Here is an 18,607-nt window from a genome sequence, read left to right as displayed (position 1 = left end):
GAACCCACACCGTCCAATTACACCCAGTGTGATCAATGAACCCACACCATCCAATTACACCCATGTGATCAATGAACCCACACCGTCCAATTACACCCAGTGTGATCAATGAACCCACACCGCCCAATTACACCCATGTGATCAATGTATCTGCTTACCATTACACCTTTGCGATGTGAGAGGAAAGTGGAGCACATGGAAGAAACCCCACGCAGAAACGGGGAGAATTTTACAGACAGCATGGGATTTAAACCCAGATCACTGGCGCTGTTCTAGCGTAACACTAACCATTTCCCTACCATGCTGCTGCCCCGTTCTGTTGTCCCTCACTTGTTGTGTGGGTGAATCAACTTGGTCACAAGGCAGAGTGAGTTTAATTCAAGAATTGGACGCACCAATGGACCAGGATCGGAAGTGATAAAATGGGGTGGGGGGACTGGGGGCAAGAAGGGGGCTAGCACCAAGGAATTGGCTGGAGATGAGAGACACTGATAGGTGTGCACTGGACAGTGTCATCTGAACTCTTCCTCTGTGGTTTGGTAGCTCAAGACCCTGGGACATTTGGGGAATCACAAACACTGATCTCGAAGCGCCCCCTGAATTGTCTGCAAAAATTGACGGCGGCAGAGTTGTATCGCCAGTAGCATAACACTTTACAGTGCCAGTGATCAATCGATTCTGATTTTTGCTGCTGTCTGTAGGAGTTTATACGTTCTCCCCATGACCGCATGGGTTTTCTTTGGGTGATCGGTACGGTAGTATTGCGAACACCATGATGCTTTACAGTGCCCATGATCAATTGATTCTGATTTTTGCCACTGTCTGTAGGTGTTCTCTCCATGACCACATGGGTTTCCTCCCTCATTCCAAAGACGTACGAGTTAGTGTGAGTCAGTTGTGGTCATGCTGTGTTGACACTGGAAGTGTGCTGACACTTGTGGGCTGCCCCAGCACAAGCCTTGCTGATTTGTTTTGGTGCAGAACGATCCATTTCACTGTGTGTGTCGATGTACATGTGACAAATTAAGTTGATTTTTTATATCTTCTGGTGGTAAATGAAGAAAAGGACACAAGTTTTGTAATTCATTGTCGGGATCTGTGCAAGGCCAATGTTTATTACACATCAACACAAGATACTGGACTCAACAGGTCAGGCAGCATCCATCGAAATGAATAAACTATCGATGTTTCAGGCCAAAACCTGTCTTCGGACTGGAAAGGAAGGGGGAAGGAGGAGGATCGCAGCCTGAAACATCAACTGTTTATTCATTTCGATGGATGCTGCCTGACCTGCTGTGCTCTGGATTTCCAGTACCTGCAGAATCTCCTGTGTTTATGATTTATTGCACATCCCTGGATGTTGTCAAGAATACAGTGCTGTTGTGGAGAGTTCCGAGACTTGGACCCGGGCGTGATGAAGAACTGGTGGTACTATCTCCAGGTTAGGGTGCTACCTGCTGCTGCTGCTGGTGGTGTTCCTCTGCATCTGGTGAGCTTGTCCTGGTTGCGATGTCGGTGTCGGTGGTGCCGCAGGTGCAATGTGGGATGGTCTTGCCATTCTGGGGATTGGGCAGGGGAGTGGGTAAAGTAATTCCCAAATCATCATCCCTAGAAAATTCATCATTGACATAGTAGCGAATGATTGCACTCCATTTTAGGACAAGCTTGTAAATAATTTTTAATGAGATTTGTGTTAAAGGCACACAAATACTACAGCTAATAAAAGAACAGTTTTAATCTCTGAACTCATTCTTAATGGTAAAAAACACTGTTAGATGTTGTAACTTTAATTTTCCTGTCGTTGGCCTGGTCTTCCTTCTCCTGTACCTGATCATGCCTGATCCTAATCCAGCCCAATTCCCTGATCCACTCTGCTCTACTCGGAGAGGTTGTGCGTTATGGTTGGCAGGTTGTGGGCTTGTGGGCAAAGTCATTGCCCGTGGTGGAGGTGGAGGGCTGAAGAGTCAGTAATTAATATGGAGAGGGGTCACACAGTCTGATACTCCAATCGGCTGAGGTTTCCTGCAGCCTGACCTGTGGCAGCAAAGCAGGGCTCAGACCAGCGTTGAGTCCCTCCTGCACACCGTTCCCTTACGGGACAGCACTCGCCTCATTTCGTGGGTGACTCCATCCCAGGATTCAGCAGACGGCAGACCGCGTGCAGCTGGCTGTGCCTGCGAGCGCCCGTACCCATCCCTGCCGGCAGACGTGGCTACATAGAAGGCCTTCTTCTCCCGGTAACGCTCGTAGGCTGTCTCCCTGTGGAAGGCAGGCACGTGTGATGACCCCTCTTCCTCTACGTGGTCCAGACGCTCAGGCTCCGGGTACCTGCCGCCTGATGGGCAGCTGTTCTCAAACAAAGTGGCAGCTGCCTCTGGATACCCGTTCCTGCCCCCTCGACAGGCCTTCACCAGTACCTGGACGATGATAATGCCAACTCCCAGTACTCCTGCGCCCAGGATACTGGCGCTCACAATTGCACTCTGCTTCTCAAACTCCAGCAGCATGTGGATGCAGAGGGCTGACAGGAGGAAGCAACAAATATCCACGTTAGTGCACAGAGTCACAGGAAGGAGAGTTCAACATGAGGATGTTGGGGCTGCAGGATAGTGTAGCAGTTCGTGCAACACTTTACACCGCCAGCGACCTGGGTTCAATTCCTCTCACAGCCTGTGGGGAATATGTATGTTCTCCCTGTGACTGTGTGGGTTTCCTCCCACATTACAAAGAGGTAATTGGTCACGTGGGTGTAATTGAGTGGCACGGGCTTGTTGGGCTGGAAGGGCCTGTTATCTCTAAATAAATAAGCAAATCTCACCGAATTTATTCATCAACTCTGCTTCCTCCTACACTCCCAGGACAGGGACACAGTAAAACTCCCCTGTACTGTGCAAATCTGCCCCCTCCTACACTCCCAGGACAAGGACACAGTAAAACTCCCCTGTACTGTGCAAATCTGCCCCCTCCTACACTCCCAGGACAGGGACACAGTAAAACTCCCCTGTACTGTGCAAATCTGCCCCCTCCTACACTCCCAGGACAGGGACACAGTAAAACTCCCCTGTACTGTGCAAATCTGCCCCCTCCTACACTCCCAGGACAGGGACACAGTAAAACTCCCCTGTACTGTGCAAATCTGCCCCCTCCTACACTCCCAGGACAGGGACACTGTAAAACTCCCCTGTACTGTGCAAATCTGCCCCCTCCTACACTCCCAGGACAGGGACACAGTAAAACTCCCCTGTACTGTGCAAATCTGCCCCCTCCTACACTCCCAGGACAGGGACACAGTAAAACTCCCCTGTACTGTGCAAATCTGCCCCCTCCTACACTCCCAGGACAGGGACACTGTAAAACTCCCCTGTACTGTGCAAATCTGCCCCCTCCTACACATCCAGGACAGGGACACAGTAAAACTCCCCTGTACTGTGCAAATCTGCCCCCTCCTACACATCCAGGACAGGGACACAGTAAAACTCCCCTGTACTGTGCAAATCTGCCCCCTCCTACACTCCCAGGACAGGGACACAGTAAAACTCCCCTGTACTGTGCAACATACACAAAATGCTGGAGGAACTCATCAAGTCAGGCAGCATCTGTGCAGAGGAATAAATAGTCAGTGTTTTGGTGCGAGGCCCTTTATTGACTGTTTATTTCCCTCAGTTAATGATGCCCGACCTGCTGAGTTCCTCCAGCATTTTGTGTATGTTGCTCTGGAGTGCCAGCATCTGCAGGATCTCTTGTTTCCCCTGGACTGTCCTGTTCCAGACTCCCGGGGCGGACAAGGTATAGCTCCTCTGTACTGTCCTTGCCAGGGTCGACTTAAGTCAGCTCAAAGTAACTTCATTATTAAAGTACGTTTATGTCACAAATAGAACAGTGAGATACATTTTTGCTTGCAGGCATTTACAGGTGAATAAAGAAATACAACAGAATTTATGAAAAATATGTGTAAACACAGGCAAACAACCCGTGTACAAAAGAAGACAAATTGTGCAAATAATAAAGAAAATTAATAATACTTTGAAGATAAGTTGTAGACTACTGCAATTTGGATTAACATCTGTTCACAGATCTGATGGATCCAGTCCCTCTGAGCCCTACACTTTCCCTGTTGGGAAGGGCCTGAGGGGAGAATGACGATGCACTTGTTTCCCCCCACCCCACGTCAACTTTACCTTCCCATTGACAGTAAATGTTGGTGACTCTGACTGTGTCTCCCCATTGTTGGTGAATGTTGGTGACTCTGATTGTGCCTCCCTGTTACGGTGTGTGTTGGTGACTCTGACTGTGCCTCCCATTGATGGTGAATGTTAGTGACTCCGATTGTGCCTCTTCATTGACAGTGTGCATTGGGGACTTTTGACTATGTGTCACCATTGACAATATGTGTTGGTGATTACGACTGTGTCTCCCAGTCAGACCATTGATTTTGGGGACTCTGATTGTGCAACTACAGTGACGGTGAGTGTTGGTGACTCCAACTGTCCCTCCCTGTTACCGTGTGCATTGGTGACTCCGACTGTGCCTTCCTGTTGGTGGTTTGTTTTGGTGAATCTGACAATGCCTTCCCGTTGATGGTATGTGTTGGTGACTCCAAATGTGCCTCCCTGTTGCCTCTGCTACCAACCACTGCCCCACCTCTCTTCATTTTCCAGCAGGAATATGAGTGATTTCACACAGCAGCCCATTCTGCTTTGGGTTAATGGTGCTTTAATTGGGTTTTGTAATGAATATAATGCCATTTTCTTTCCATAGAGCTGGGCATATTTGCTGATTGCATCTGCCCTCTCCCGACTTCGAAAGGCTTAAAGAAAATTTAGTATCAAAGTACATATATGTCACCATGTATGAGATTAATTTTCTTGTGGGCATTCACAGTAAATACAAAGAAACAAAAAAAGCTAAGGTAATAATAAATACATAAACAATAAATATTGAGAACATGAGATGAAGAATCCTTGGTAGTGAGTGCCCATGGTGTGGGAACAGTTCAGCGTTAGGGTGAGTGAACTTGAGCTCAGAGGCCTGATGGTCGAGGGGTTATAACTGTTCCTGAACGTGGTGGTGTGGGTCCTGAGGATCCTCTACCTCCTTCCTGGTAGCAGCAGCGAGAAGAGATTATGGACTGGATGGTGGGAATCCTTGATGATGGATGCAGCTTTCCTGCGACAGCGCTCTTTGCAGATGTGCTCAATGGTGGGGAGGGCTCTACATGTCTTGGACTGGGCTGTATCCACTACTTTTTGTAGGATTTTCCATTCAAGGTCATTGGCGTTTCCATACCCAGCCATGATGCCACCAGTCAATATACTCTCAATGTTCTCTCCACCACACGTCTATAAAAGTTTGTCATTTTGATTGCTTTGAGGCCAAATATGTTTCTCCTGGTACAGATGAGGAGTGGAACCTGGATCCATATCTCCCTGAGTCAGTGATCCAAACGGCAGGATGTTCACCCACTGAGAGTAGGTAGGAGTCTCCGTGTAACACCAGCATGGCTGACACCTGCTTTGCTTTCTCCACAGTGTTGGATGGTGTATTCAGTGAATAACGGCCGTCAAGCTCATCCCAGCCCACCGGAACCAACAGGATCAGACACTCCCAGCTTTTGAGGTTGGACAATTAGTGGCACTGCTGCATGTGTATGTGTGTATATATACACACATGTCTGTGTAGGTGCACACGCGTGTGTGTATGCACATGGGTACTAGGATATAAGAGACATGCTTCTTGTAGGTAGTTAAAGGAACTGGTTTCATCAGCACGGAAGACCATCCCCACTGCACATGTTCCTCCTCCTGTCAGCAGCGTGGTTCTCTCTCGCAAACAGTGCCTGGGGGAGCGTTTGATTGCCAACTGACTGTCGGTGCTAATGGGGACGGTACAGAGGACAGCATTCCCCTGTTCCTCCTGCCTGTCAAGACCCTCTCCACCATATCTGAAGGCACTGTGCAAAGCCCTGGCCTCGGTGATGTTATGGCCACTCTGCCCAGAAATCCTTACTGCTATCTCAATGTGGTTTGGGCTGTTCTGTGACAAAGGGCCAAGTCCCTGTGATCATGTGGTTTTGGTGGGCTAGCACTAATGATGTATATATACTCTGTTTTAAATAAATGGATGATAAAGGCAGACTGCACTTGGAGTATTGTGTAGTTTTGATTACCTTGTTATGGGAAAGGTGTTGTAAAGCTGCAGAGGGGGCAGAAGTAATTTACAAGGGCCTGATTAATAGGGCGAGATTGGCCATGCTATGGTGGGAGAATCTAAGACCAGAGGACACAGCCTCAGAATAGATGGGTGTCCTTTTAGAAAGGAGATGAGGAGGAATTTCTTTAGCCAGAGAGTGGTGAATCTGTGGAATTCTTTGCCACAGGCAGCTGTGGAGGCTGTCTTTATGTATATCTAGGCAGATGTTGATAGATTCTTGATTGGTCAGGGCATGAGGGGATATGGGGAGAAGGTAGGAGATTGGGGCTAAGGAAATTTGGATCAGCCATGATGAAATGGTAGAGCAGACCCGATGGGCCAAATGGCCTAATTCTGTGCCTATATCTTATGGTCTTATTTTGGATCTTTATTCCTTGGAGTATAAGAAATTGAGGGGTAACCTCCAAAATTTATAAAAAGAGGGGAATGGCTAGGGTGGACCATCATAGTCTTTCCCCGGGTGGAAGAGTCCCAAACTAGAGGGCACAGATAGGAAAGGTAATTGTACACAGAGGGTAGTGAATACCTGCTATGAGCTGCCAGAGGAAGTGGTCAAGGTGAGTACAATCTTTTAAGAGGCATGGCAACAGGTACATGGAGTGAGCAGCTTTGAGGATGCTGTGAGCAGCATGGACCAGTTGGGCCGAAGGGCCTGTTTTTCATCTGTATAACTCCATGACACTCTGACTCGATGAGCTGTCCTGATGCAGGAATTGTGCTACCTTTTATAGGTAACTAGTGTCACACAGATTACAGTAGCGCGCAGGTAATGTTGGTAAACAGGCCTAGGGGTACAGAAATAAGCTCAAACCGGAGGGAACATTTCCATCCCTAGGCCTGTTTATCCCTTGAGCCCACTGACCCGCTCATTTCCAGGGTGCTCAGAGGCCTTTCTCATGTTCACGTTCCCGGTGATACCCACAGCCCAGGAGAGGTTAAAGCAATCCTTAGGCACAAACGGTGAGTAATGAGAGGTGATGTCTTTGAGCAGACGAAGAGTACAACTGAGTGTTAACTGGAGTTTCCACACGTCTGGGCCCACAGTGCCTGCTGACCGTGACTGGTATAACACTGTTGACATGGCGGGGTGCCACGCGTCTGGGCTGAGACCCTTCAGGCTTCTTCCCCCTTCTCATCCAGTCCTGATGAAAGTTCTTGCCCTGAAATGTCTGCTGTTTATTCCCCTCCATAGATGTTGTCTGATCTGTCGAGTTCCTCTGCCATTTTGAATCATATAAATGAATTTGATTTGACATTGAAGGATGAATGATATCTCAGCCCAGGGTAAGGATCCTGGACTTTGTGTGACATCCTCACAGCAGGTTTACGTTGGCCAGAAGACAACACTGGCAGTGAGGTGTTCCCCTGGTACTGTGCTGAGAAAGTTAGCGGAGACTGGCTGCGCACAACTGTGGACTAACATTACAGAGGGGCAGGATGTTTCAGGCTTCACACTGCACCACATACCTGCTAAATATGCAGTGACGCCCAGACAGAACGCAGAGAGAGCCAGCTGTCGAGAACATCGGCTGTTCAGGAGAAGCCAACCAGCCCTGGAATGGGAGAGAAAATATGAATAGTCACAATTGGATGCCACAGATGCCAGCAATCTGCAATAAAAGTGAGTTGTTGGAAAGTGGGTGGGCGAGGCGGTGCCAGTGGAGAGTGGTAGGTCCAAATATTCAGAGTGATGAATCCGCAAAGGGTAAAGATCTAGGGTAGGAATCCAGGAAACAGCTCGGTTATCCACAATGTTTTCTCGTGGAGAGGAGATGCTGAGGTGGTGTGGGAGAGAGCAAAGGCCTCTGTGGGCATGCTGGAATCTCTACTGGGTTGCACACTAGCCCCTCCCATCGGTGTTGCTTGATGGAAGAACAAGCTGGACCAGGACAACATCCCTGCACCATCAGTCTACAGGGCATGTACTCAGGGAGTTGGCCACATCATTTGTGTTTCTGCTGTCGTAATCCTGTGTGCTATATTTGTGTGCTGTGTGCTGTTGGTACTGTGTTTTGGAGGAACGCTGTTTGATTTGGCTGTATTCATGTACGATTAAATGAAAATTAAACTTCAACTAGGATGGGCTGACAAAGTTCCTGACCGTAACATCGCTCTGAGGCTTTGTTCCATGTTACTTCTGTAACCCCTTTCAGCCTCTAACCCTCAATTCCTTCGCTATCTCTGTACTCCACGAAAAATCCTCTCCCTGAATCTCTCCAACCTCTCTCCTCCATCAAGTTCTCACATGAACCTCTTGCCCTTTCCTTGAAAAAGGTACAGTAAATGAGAATCAAAGAACCGTAGATTCCGGAACTCCTTGGTAAAGGGATGCTGGGACGCCAAACAAAATCCAAATCAGGATTATTATCCCTCAGGTGTGATGTGAAATTATAAACAAACATGATTCTGCAGATGCTGGGAATCTTAAATTCATTTCTAGTGTACGAGGTCCATTCCGAATAACTGTGGTGGGAGAGGTCCCTTCATCACGTCGTAAAAGCAAAGACAATAGATTCTGCAGGACGGGAGTTTCCCTTCCTCCACATTTGATGCTGCCCTCACCGGCATCTCCTCCATCTCCCGGACATCCACATTCAACCCATCTTCTCGCCACCTTAACAGAGAAAGAGTTTCTCTTGTCCTCGCCGACCATCCCACGAGCCTCCGCATCCAACACATCCAACCCCCTTTCCACTCTCCGCTTTCCGCAAGGATCGCTCCCTCCGTGATTTCCTTGCCCATTCACCCGTCCCCACTAAACCCCCCCCCCCCGGCATATATCCCTGCAAGCTACAGAAATGTTACAACTGCCCATTCCCGGAGGGGGGAATGGTGGGAGAAGTGGGGCACAAGGTGGGGTTGGGGATGTACCAGCGACTAACCCTTTTGCTTTTGTTGCTTCTGGAACCGTTGGTTCCCATATTCAGCCCACCATATTCCCATATTGCATTCCCGGGACGGGGAACCCCCTGCCCAACCCCAGGTTGCTTGAGGTGGTGGTGACGGGTGACTTTCCTGAACTCCTGCAACCTCGAGGAAGCAGAAAATCAGGTTTAACATCATTGGCACAGGTCGTGAAATGTGTAGTTTTGCGGCAGCAGTACGTTGCAACTAGAAATGACAACAAGATATATAAAATTAAGTAAATAGTGCTAAAAGAGAGAAAATAGTGAAAATTGGTGAGGTAAATGTTATTGAAGATATTGAGAAGGGTGCTGTTTCTGGACTTTTGAATAAAGTACTTGTGAAGTTTGGATTGGTTTCACGACTTTTGACCCTGCTTTCAGGACACTGGCTTGCTGAAGTATGTCCCAGTTTGTTAAATTTTGTTCTGACATTTCATGGGTTCATTGTCCATTCGGAATGTTGATGGCAGAGAAGAAAAGGCTGCTTCTGAAACATTGAGTGTGTGCCATCAGGCTTCTGTACCTCCTCGATTGCAGCAACGGGAAGAGGGTTTTGAGCCAAGCCTAAAAAAGGGAGGATGTTTCCACAGTTCAGTCAACGGTCTCTGACTTGAAACGTCTCTTCCCACAGACGCTGCCCGCCCTGCCGAGTGTTTCTTGGGGGGGGGGTCTACTTTATTTGGATTTCCAACACGTGCAGTTTATTTTTCATTCTTTGCGAAGGGGATGTGCCAAGATTCCTGGCGGTACATCTCCAAGTGTGGGCAGCATGGACTGATATATGCCGGCGGTGGCGTTTCCGGGTGATAGAGGCCGGCGGTGGCGTTCCCGGGTGATAGAGGCCGGCGGTGGCGTTCCCGGGTGATAGAGGCCGGCGGTGGCGTGCCCGGGTGATAGAGGCCGGCGGTGGCGTGCCCGGGTGATAGAGGCCGGCGGTGGCGTGCCCGGGTGATACAGGCCGGCGGTGGCGTGCCCGGGTGATAGAGGCCGGCGGTGGCGTGCCCGGGTGATACAGGCCGGCGGTGGCGTGCCCGGGTGATACAGGCCGGCGGTGGCGTGCCCGGGTGATACAGGCCGGCGGTGGCGTTCCCGGGTGTAACAGGCCGGCGGTGGCGTTCCCGGGTGATACAGGCCGGCGGTGGCGTGCCCGGGTGATAGAGGCCGGCGGTGGCATGCCCGGGTGATACAGGCCGGCGGTGGCGTGCCCGGGTGATAGAGGCCGGCGGTGGCGTGCCCGGGTGATACAGGCCGGCGGTGGCGTGCCCGGGTGATACAGGCCGGCGGTGGCGTTCCCGGGTGTAACAGGCCGGCGGTGGCGTTCCCGGGTGATACAGGCCGGCGGTGGCGTGCCCGGGTGATAGAGGCCGGCGGTGGCGTGCCCGGGTGATACAGGCCGGCGGTGGCGTGCCCGGGTGATACAGGCCGGCGGTGGCGTTCCCGGGTGTAACAGGCCGGCGGTGGCGTTCCCGGGTGATACAGGCCGGCGGTGGCGTGCCCGGGTGATAGAGGCCGGCGGTGGCATGCCCGGGTGATACAGGCCGGCGGTGGCGTGCCCGGGTGCCATTCGAGCCGTAGTGCCGGTGTTGCGCGTGGGGTGGGGGTGGCATGAATCGTTGTCTATCGTTTTATTTCCTCTGTTATGTTGTACATGACGGTTCCTGTTGGCCAGTTCCTCGGTGAAGCGTGTCAGTTGCGCACAGAAGCGCTCAAAGAGACACCCTTGCCAACTATCTCCAGTATTTGGCACCGTGACCTGTCGCAGCTTCTTTGTACCGTTCTTTCCGAATGCCAACTGGAATGTGCCTGCCCTTCCCTCACCCGGGAACTGGCAATTCAAATGGAATTCCGTTCCGAGCAGAGTCTCTGGGAAAGTGGCCCGGAAGCAAACCCGCACAGACTGCTACTGTCTCAAAGTGAATTCAGACTAGTTTAGGTTGGGGTTGACACGTTCACCGTGAGTCAAGCCAATCTGGCCCCTTACAAAGGGACCGAGGCGGGGAGGGTGCTTTCTGTACAAACACTAACACAAAGCCGGCAGTTCATTAAAGTCCCTACTCACGTTTGCGGAGAGTCAAAACCAGGGAACAGTCACAAAACAGCAAATCATAAACACTAGAGATTCTGCAGACGCTGGAAATCCAGAACAACACACACAATATATTGGAGGAACTCAGCCGGTCGGGCAGTATCTATGACGAGGAATAAATATTCCTTTTGGGCCGAGACTATTCAACATGAGATTCTTCACGAGGCCTGATGAATGGTCTCAGCCGAAAGGTCGACTGTTTATTCATTTCCATAGATGCTGCCAGACCGACTGAGTTCCTCCGGCATTTTGTGTGCGTGTGTGTGTGTGTTACTGCGGAATTATCATTCAATTAGTAAACGCGTGGCCCGACCACCGTCTGTCTCCCCGCCGTATGTGGGATCATGCTCTGCATACTTGACGCTGCCCCACCCCACAATCCTGCATCGCTTTGATGATTAGTCAGTCTGGTTTCACATCCGGATTAGCCATTACTGTTCTCCTTTCTTCACCCGACCTCTCCTCTTTTCTGATGGGGTGTTCAGAGATGAACTTACGAAATCAGTGGAACCTCTGATTTCCCTGTAGACACGGGATGGCATAGCGGTTTGGCGTGCTACCGATCGGGGTTCAATCCCCGTCGCTGTTCGTAAGGAGTCTTGCACGTTCTCCCTGTGACAGCATGGTCCTACGATCCATGGTCTGGGTGGTCCGGTTTCCATAAGATACAGGAGCAGAATTAGACCATTTGGCCCAGTGAGTCTGTTCGCCCTTTGATCATGGCTGATCCAATCGTCCTCTCAGGCTCAATCTCCCGCCTTCTCTTCACATCCCTTCATGCCACGAATCGATCAACCTCGGCCTTAAATATACCCAATGACTTGGCCTCCACAGCCGTCCGTGGCAACGAATTCCACAGATTCACCACTCTCTGGCTAAAGAAATTCCTCCTCATCTCCGTTCTAAATGGACGTCCTTCTATTCTGAGGCCTGTGTCCTCTGGTCCTAGACTCCCCCACCATAGGAAACGTCCTCTCCACATCCACTCTATCAAGGCCTTTCAACATTCGATAGGTTTTAATGAGATCCCCACTCGCTCTTCTGAATTCCAGTGAGTACAGGCCCAGAGCCATCAAACGCTCCTCATATGAAAAGGCTTTCAAACCCGGAATCATATTCGCGAACCTCCTTTGAACCCTCTCCAATGTCAGCACATCCTTTCTTAGATAAGGTGACCAAAACTGAAAACAAAACTCCAAGTGAGGCTTCACCAGTGCTTTATCGAGCCTCAACATTACATCCTTGCTTTTATATTCAGGTCCTTTCGAAATGAATGCTTACATTGCAGTTCCCTTCCTGACCTTGCAAATTAACCTTCAGAAAATCCTGCACGAGGACTCCCAGGTCCCTCTGCGCCTCAGATTTTTGAATTTCCTCTCCATTTTGAACATAGTCTGCCCTTGTATTTCTTCTCCAAAACGCTTGACTATTCACTTCCCGACACCGTGTTCCATCTGCCACTTCTTTGGCCAATCTTCTAATCTGTCTAAATCCTTCTGTAGCCTCTCCGCTTCCTCAAGCCTACCCGCCACTCCACTTATATTCGTATCATCCACAAACTTGGCCACCGGGCCATCAATTCCGTCATTCAAATCATTCACATATTTTCGTGAAAGGAAGTGGTCCCAATCATAGACCCCTGTGGAACACCACTAGTCACCGGCAGTCAACCAGGGAATGTTCCCTTTAATCCCACTCTTTGTCTCCTGCCAATCAGCCAACGCTCTATCGATGCTAGTATCCTTCCTGTAATACCAGGGGCTCGCAGCTTGTGAAGCAGCCTCATGTGTAAGGCCTTCTGAAAATCCAAGTACACAACATCCACCGATTCTCCTTTGTCTACGCTGCTTGCTATTTCTTCAAAGAATTCCAACAGATTTGTCAGGCAAGATTTTCTCTTGTGGAAACAACGCTGACTACAGTCTGCTCTATCATGTGACTCCAAGTACCCCGAAATCACATCCTTAACAACCGATTCCAACATCTTCCCAACCACTGAGGTCAGACTAACTAGCCTATAATTTAAATTATTCTACCTCTCTCCCTTCTTGAAGAGTGGAGACATTTGTCTCTATCGCGCCCGCACAATCTTGTCTATTCCTCTGACTGAGGAATCTCCTACCAACACCGCAGTCCTCTACACCCCTCTGCTCTTCTGATCCACAGCATCAGGCTCAGTGCCAGAGACCCGGTCCCGGTGGCTCCGGTTCCGGTTCCGGCTCCGGCTCCCCCTGAAGGCCATCCCCTCAACAATATCCAAAGTGGTATACTTATTATTCTGAGGGATGGAGGGGTGTCAGACGGACGGGGAGAGGGGAGGGGTGGGGTGAAAGTGTGGGATGTCAGAGCGCGGGGTGAGGTGCGAGAGGCGGGGGCAGCAGGGTGATACCTACTGGATGAGTGAGCGAGCAGAGCGCTGGAGTGGCCGAATGGAAGGAGAGCAGCTCCCGCCCACCGGGAGATGGGACAGGCAGTGCCGAAGGAGGTGCCACCGTCAGAACCCTCATAAATCCAGTACCGGCTAACACACATTGGCGGTATCCCAGGGAATGAACAGGAGGTGGGAGCAACCAGAAACCCAGCACAGGTACAACGGGCCGAAAGTCCTCCAGCACTGCCCCTGTCCCCACAGAGACTCCACATCAACGTACTGGGGCTGCACCTGCCACGCAATCCGATCACACCTGCGCATGGTTTCACCTGATACCGAACGACGTGACTTTCTCCAGCACCTTAATCATCTAAACTCGGAGCCCCTTTGACAGGCGCAGACCTGAATGTGGGAGAGGGAACTCCGGGTGTGGGTGACGGAGCCCCCGATGTGGGCGAAGGAACTCCGGGTGTGGGTGAGGGAGCCCCCGATATGGGCGAGGGAACTCTGGGTGTGGGTGAGGGACCCCCGATGTGGGAGTGGGAACTCCGGGTGTGGGTGACGGAGCCCCCGATGTGGGCGAAGGAACTCCGGGTGTGGGTGAGGGAGCCCCCGATGTGGGCGAAGGAACTCCGGGTGTGGGTGAGGGAGCCCCCGATGTGGGCGAAGGAACTCCAGCAGCTGAACAAGACGATGGTCCCGGTAATGGAGACCTCCGTCCACACGGAACCGCAGCGGGATCGGTAGTACACACCTCAAATGGACAATCACTTATTATAGATTATCTTTCATGCTGACAACGCAGTTCAAAGTACTTTACGGTGGGATAAAGGGCAAACATGAAAATAAAAGACAAAAACGATGTCTGTTCAAAGCAAGGTTAAACTAATAGACATTGAACTGGTGTTTAAAAGTGTTAACCGAGTCCGTATTCCTTATGGTTTTATGTATTGAGTTCCACAGTTGAGGAGCGTAGTTCAAAAAACTGACCTGCCAGTTGTCTTTTGAGGGAGATTGTTTAAGTTAAGAGACCAGGGAAGAAAGCCTGGCAGTTGGAGCGGGATTATAAAACGAAAATCATTCTGTGATGTACTCCGGTCTCAGACAATTGAGAGCTTTAAAAACAAGCGAGGGGACTTTAAAATCAACTCAAAAAGATGCAGGAAGGCAATGCAGAGTAGCCAGGACGGGAGTGATATGTTCCCTCATTCGGGGTTTGATAAAAGCCGAGCGCGGAGTTCCGAACGCGTTGAAGTTTGCCAATAGATTGCTTTGGACAGCCACTGAAAAGTGCGTTTCAGTAATCCTGTCTATTCGAATTATATCAGCATCATTACGTGACAGAAACGAATCGGGTACGCTCCCTAAGCTCAGAACTTGTATCCCACCCACTCCAGCGGCGCCCCCTCGGCCCCGATCCCCCACACTGCCGCCTCCCGCGGCGCACCCTCGGTGTTCCCGGCTTCAGTGGGCACTTCTGTTGTGCTCAAGGGCCGGGGCCGGGGTCAGGGTTGGGGCCGGGGCCGGGGTGGTGGGGGTTACCTGTCCGGGTGTCCGTCGGCCGCCAGGTGCCCGTGCAGCAGAGCGAGGAGCAGGCAGCACAAGTGCAGCGACACGGACAGAGAGGCGAGTCCCCGGGCGACAGGGCGCAGCAGACGCGTGGTAGCTGCGGGCAGGGGCGACAGCTGGGGTCCCGGTGGCTGCAGCAGGAGAGAGGCGGGCGGCACAGTCATGAGCGCGGCCAGAGCTGCGAGCGACAAGAGGACGGCCAGGCAGCGATCCGGCGACAGATGCAAGGTGCCCGGGGTCTCCGGCGTCCTCCCGACGCTCCGCTGCATCTCTGCGCCGCGCAAGCTCCGGCTCCGGACCGGCCTTTCCTCCCTCCTTCACTTCCGGACGATCATTGCAATACCTGGGGAAGTCTACACCCACATTGGCTGTACATTGTGTGTAACAGCCACACCGACTGTAACAGCCACAGTGACTGTCCACTATGTGTAACACTCATCGTCTGTATATTATGTGTAATACTCGCAGCGATTGTTACACCCACACCAACTGTAACACCCACAGTGACTGTCTACTGTCTTTAACAGCGCACCAACTATGACAGCTACATTGACTATACAACGTGTGAAACACCCGCACCGACTGCAACACCCACACCGACTACACAGTGCGTTACATCCGCACCGACTGTAGCACCTACAGTGACTGTCCACTGTGTTTAACAGCGCACCAACTGTGACACCTACATTGGGTGTACATTGTGTGTAACACCCACATCAACTGTACAATTTATGTAATACCCACACCGACTACACTGTCCGTAACAGCCACACCGACTGTAGCACCCACAGTGACTGTCCACTGTGTGTAACATCCGCACTGACTGCACTGTGTGTAATACCCGCACCGATTGCTACACCCACATCGACTGTACACTGTGTGTAACACCCAGACTGCCTGTAACATCCACACCAGATGTCATTTTGGCACCGAATGTAACATGGGCACTAAACTTAACATTAACTTTAACACTGAAATGAATTTCACCAGAACCTCGGGGGAAGCGCAGAGTGGACGTGCTTTATCGACCGAGAGGGGAAAGAGGGAACGAAGGGTTTTTCAGAAGTTCATCTGCGCAGGTAAAGGAGCTGATCGCGGCACCGTCACTTGCAGATCTGTCACGTCTCTGCTTCTTCATCCGTCCCGGGACAGCGAAAAAATGTGACTTTGTTACAGAGCCCGGCACGGGGACTGGGCATCTCAAAGGAAGAGAGAGGCTGAGGGAGGGGATACTGAGCCAGAGATCCAGGCAGCTGGCAGCCTTGTCACCTGAGGGAGATAGAAATGGAATGGGAGAACCCGGCGCTTGTTTGGGAGCAGCTCCGGGTGTGTTTGGTGATGGGGAGAACTGAAATAGGAACTGCATTCGTTAGCAGTTTCGGAAGTCTGGAAGGCAAGGAGAGATGACTGGAGTAATGCTGAGGTGACTGACGAGTGAGTGGCAGTAAGGAGAGAAATCTTTCAGAGGATCAGGAGAAGGTTGACGGGACGAACGGCCTCATTTGCTTGGCGTACAGGAAACGCCCAGAAAATTCTGTCCATTTAGTGTTATCCGCATCGCGTTTCTGGTTAACCTCTGTGCAGAGCGGCATTTACATTTGAGTTAACACACGCAAAATGCGGGAGCAGGGGCTCGCAAGCTTTTTAGTGCCATGGGCCAATGCCATTAAGCAAGCGGTCCGTGGTCGGTGGTCTCCGGGCTGGAACGCTGCAGGTCAGGCAGCGTTGTGAAGAGAATAAACAATCCATGTGTCGGCCGAGTTCAGTCATCTTGGGAGTAGGTACAGAGGAGAAGTCAGTGGTAAGTTTTTTTACGCAGAGACTGGTGGGTGCGTGGAATGGGCTGCCGGCGACGGTGGTGGAGGCGGATTTGTTAGGGTCTTTTAAAAGACTCTTGCATGGGTACATGGAGCTTAGAAAAATAGAGCGCTATGGGTAACCCTAGGTATTTTCTAAAGTAAGGACATGTTCGGCACAGCTTTGTGGGCCGAAGGGCCTGTATTGTGCTGTAGGGTTTCTATGACTGTATATAACCAACTCAAGGTTTCTCCGGACCCTCTGTAGACACTGCCTGATCTGCTGCGTTCCTCCAGCATTTTGTATGTGTTGTTTCTAATTTCCACCATCTGCAGAATCTGGTGCGTTTCTACTTGATGATCCACTTTAACCAACGAGGAGCGGTGGCTCTTCCCGCGAACCGTTAACCGCCAGGCTCACCTCCCACCTGGTCTGTACGGCACTGATGCTGGTTCGGCCTGTGGTTATCTAGTTAAACAGTAATTACAATTATTGCTCGTAATCAGGTTAACATAGCGGTTAGCGTAAGGTTTTACTGCGCCAGTGAGTGACTGACTTCAATTCCTGCCGCTATCCGTAAAGAATTTGTATGTTTTCCCCGTAACTGTGTGAATTTCCTCCGGGTGCCCCGGATTCCTCCCACAGTGCATGAATGTATGGGTTAATAGGTTAATTGGTCATAAGGGTGTTATTAGGTGGTCTGGGCTCGTTGGCCTGGTACCGTGCCGTATTTCTAAATAAAATAAAACATATTTTAAAACTGCCACTTTACCCTTTAAACATTATTCTCTCCGTCTCGCGGCTTTAGCTCAGGTGAGGGCACAGAATTAGTGACCCGAATCCGGGTTCTCAGCGTCTCCATGACAATGTGGTAAAGTATCTCTGAGCTGTGGGAACGAGAGTGTCGAGTAGCCATACCCTGCGCTAGTTATATGTCCGGTGCTTTGGGAGTGGAGTGGTCCCGAACCACACCCGGGTAGAAGAAATAAAGGCGTAGACTAGTTTCTAAAAGGGGAGCGAATTCAGAAATCCGAGATGCAATCGGACTTGGGAGTCCTCGTTCCGGATCCCCTAAAGGTTAGTGTGCAGGTTGAGTCGATGGTGAGGAAGGCAAATGCAATGTTAGCATTGGTTACGAGGGGACGAGGATACAAAAGCAAAGATATAATGATGCAGAGACCATAGGGCCTTGGTCAGATCACTTGGAGTATTACCAGCAGTTTTGGGCCCCTTTGGCCCATCTAGTCCATGCCAAAACCATTCAAACTGCCTAGTCCCATCAAACTGCACTGGGACCATAGCCCTCCGTATCAGTACCATCTACTTACCTGTCCGAACTTCTCTTAAACATTGAAATCGAGTTCACATGCTCTACTTGTGCTGGCAGTTCACTCCACACTCACACGACCCTCATGTGCCTCTTAAACTTTTCACTTTCACCCTTCAACCATGACCTCTGTCCCACCCATCCTCAGTGGAAAAAGCCTGTGAGTATTTATCCTATCTATATCCCTCATCATTGTGTATACCTCTATCAAATCTCAATCTTGTACGTCCCGAGGAATAAAGGGAGCAGTAAGTCACTACAGGGTTCCTGTGGCCTTTTCCCTCAGTAACAGGTATGCCCCTTTGGATACTGCTGAGGGGAGAGGTGACCTATCTGGACAA

The 18,607-nt window shown here is 50.7% G+C and overlaps 2 protein-coding genes across 5 annotated transcripts in view; one reads left to right on the top strand and one right to left on the bottom strand.

Moving 5' to 3' along the window:
* Window positions 1-6,158, top strand: part of borcs8 (BLOC-1 related complex subunit 8) — a 30,375-nt gene extending 24,217 nt beyond the window's left edge. For all 4 annotated transcript variants that reach the window (XR_010015963.1, XM_063032204.1, XM_063032206.1 and 1 more), the window contains one exon: window positions 5,529-6,158. Coding sequence is in view for 2 of the 4 variants with exons in the window: in XM_063032204.1 (XP_062888274.1) it covers window positions 5,529-5,615 (87 nt within the window). In the remaining 2 variants the exon portion in view is untranslated. The remainder of the gene's footprint in view (window positions 1-5,528) is intronic.
* tmem221 (transmembrane protein 221) lies at window positions 477-15,541 on the bottom strand. The gene is made up of 3 exons (XM_063032203.1): window positions 15,116-15,541; window positions 7,678-7,763; window positions 477-2,521 (listed from the first exon to the last, which is right to left on the bottom strand). The coding sequence occupies exons 1-3, from the start codon at window positions 15,409-15,411 to the stop codon at window positions 2,055-2,057; spliced, it is 849 nt and encodes a 282-aa protein (XP_062888273.1). The 5' UTR covers window positions 15,412-15,541; the 3' UTR covers window positions 477-2,054.
* Window positions 15,542-18,607: the final 3,066 nt, after the last annotated feature.

The sequence above is a fragment of the Mobula hypostoma genome, chromosome 24 (genome assembly GCF_963921235.1).
Source record: "Mobula hypostoma chromosome 24, sMobHyp1.1, whole genome shotgun sequence".
Taxonomy (NCBI): domain Eukaryota; kingdom Metazoa; phylum Chordata; class Chondrichthyes; order Myliobatiformes; family Myliobatidae; genus Mobula; species Mobula hypostoma.
Note: the sequence above shows the minus strand (reverse complement) of the source record. Positions and strands in the feature narration are given on the sequence as shown.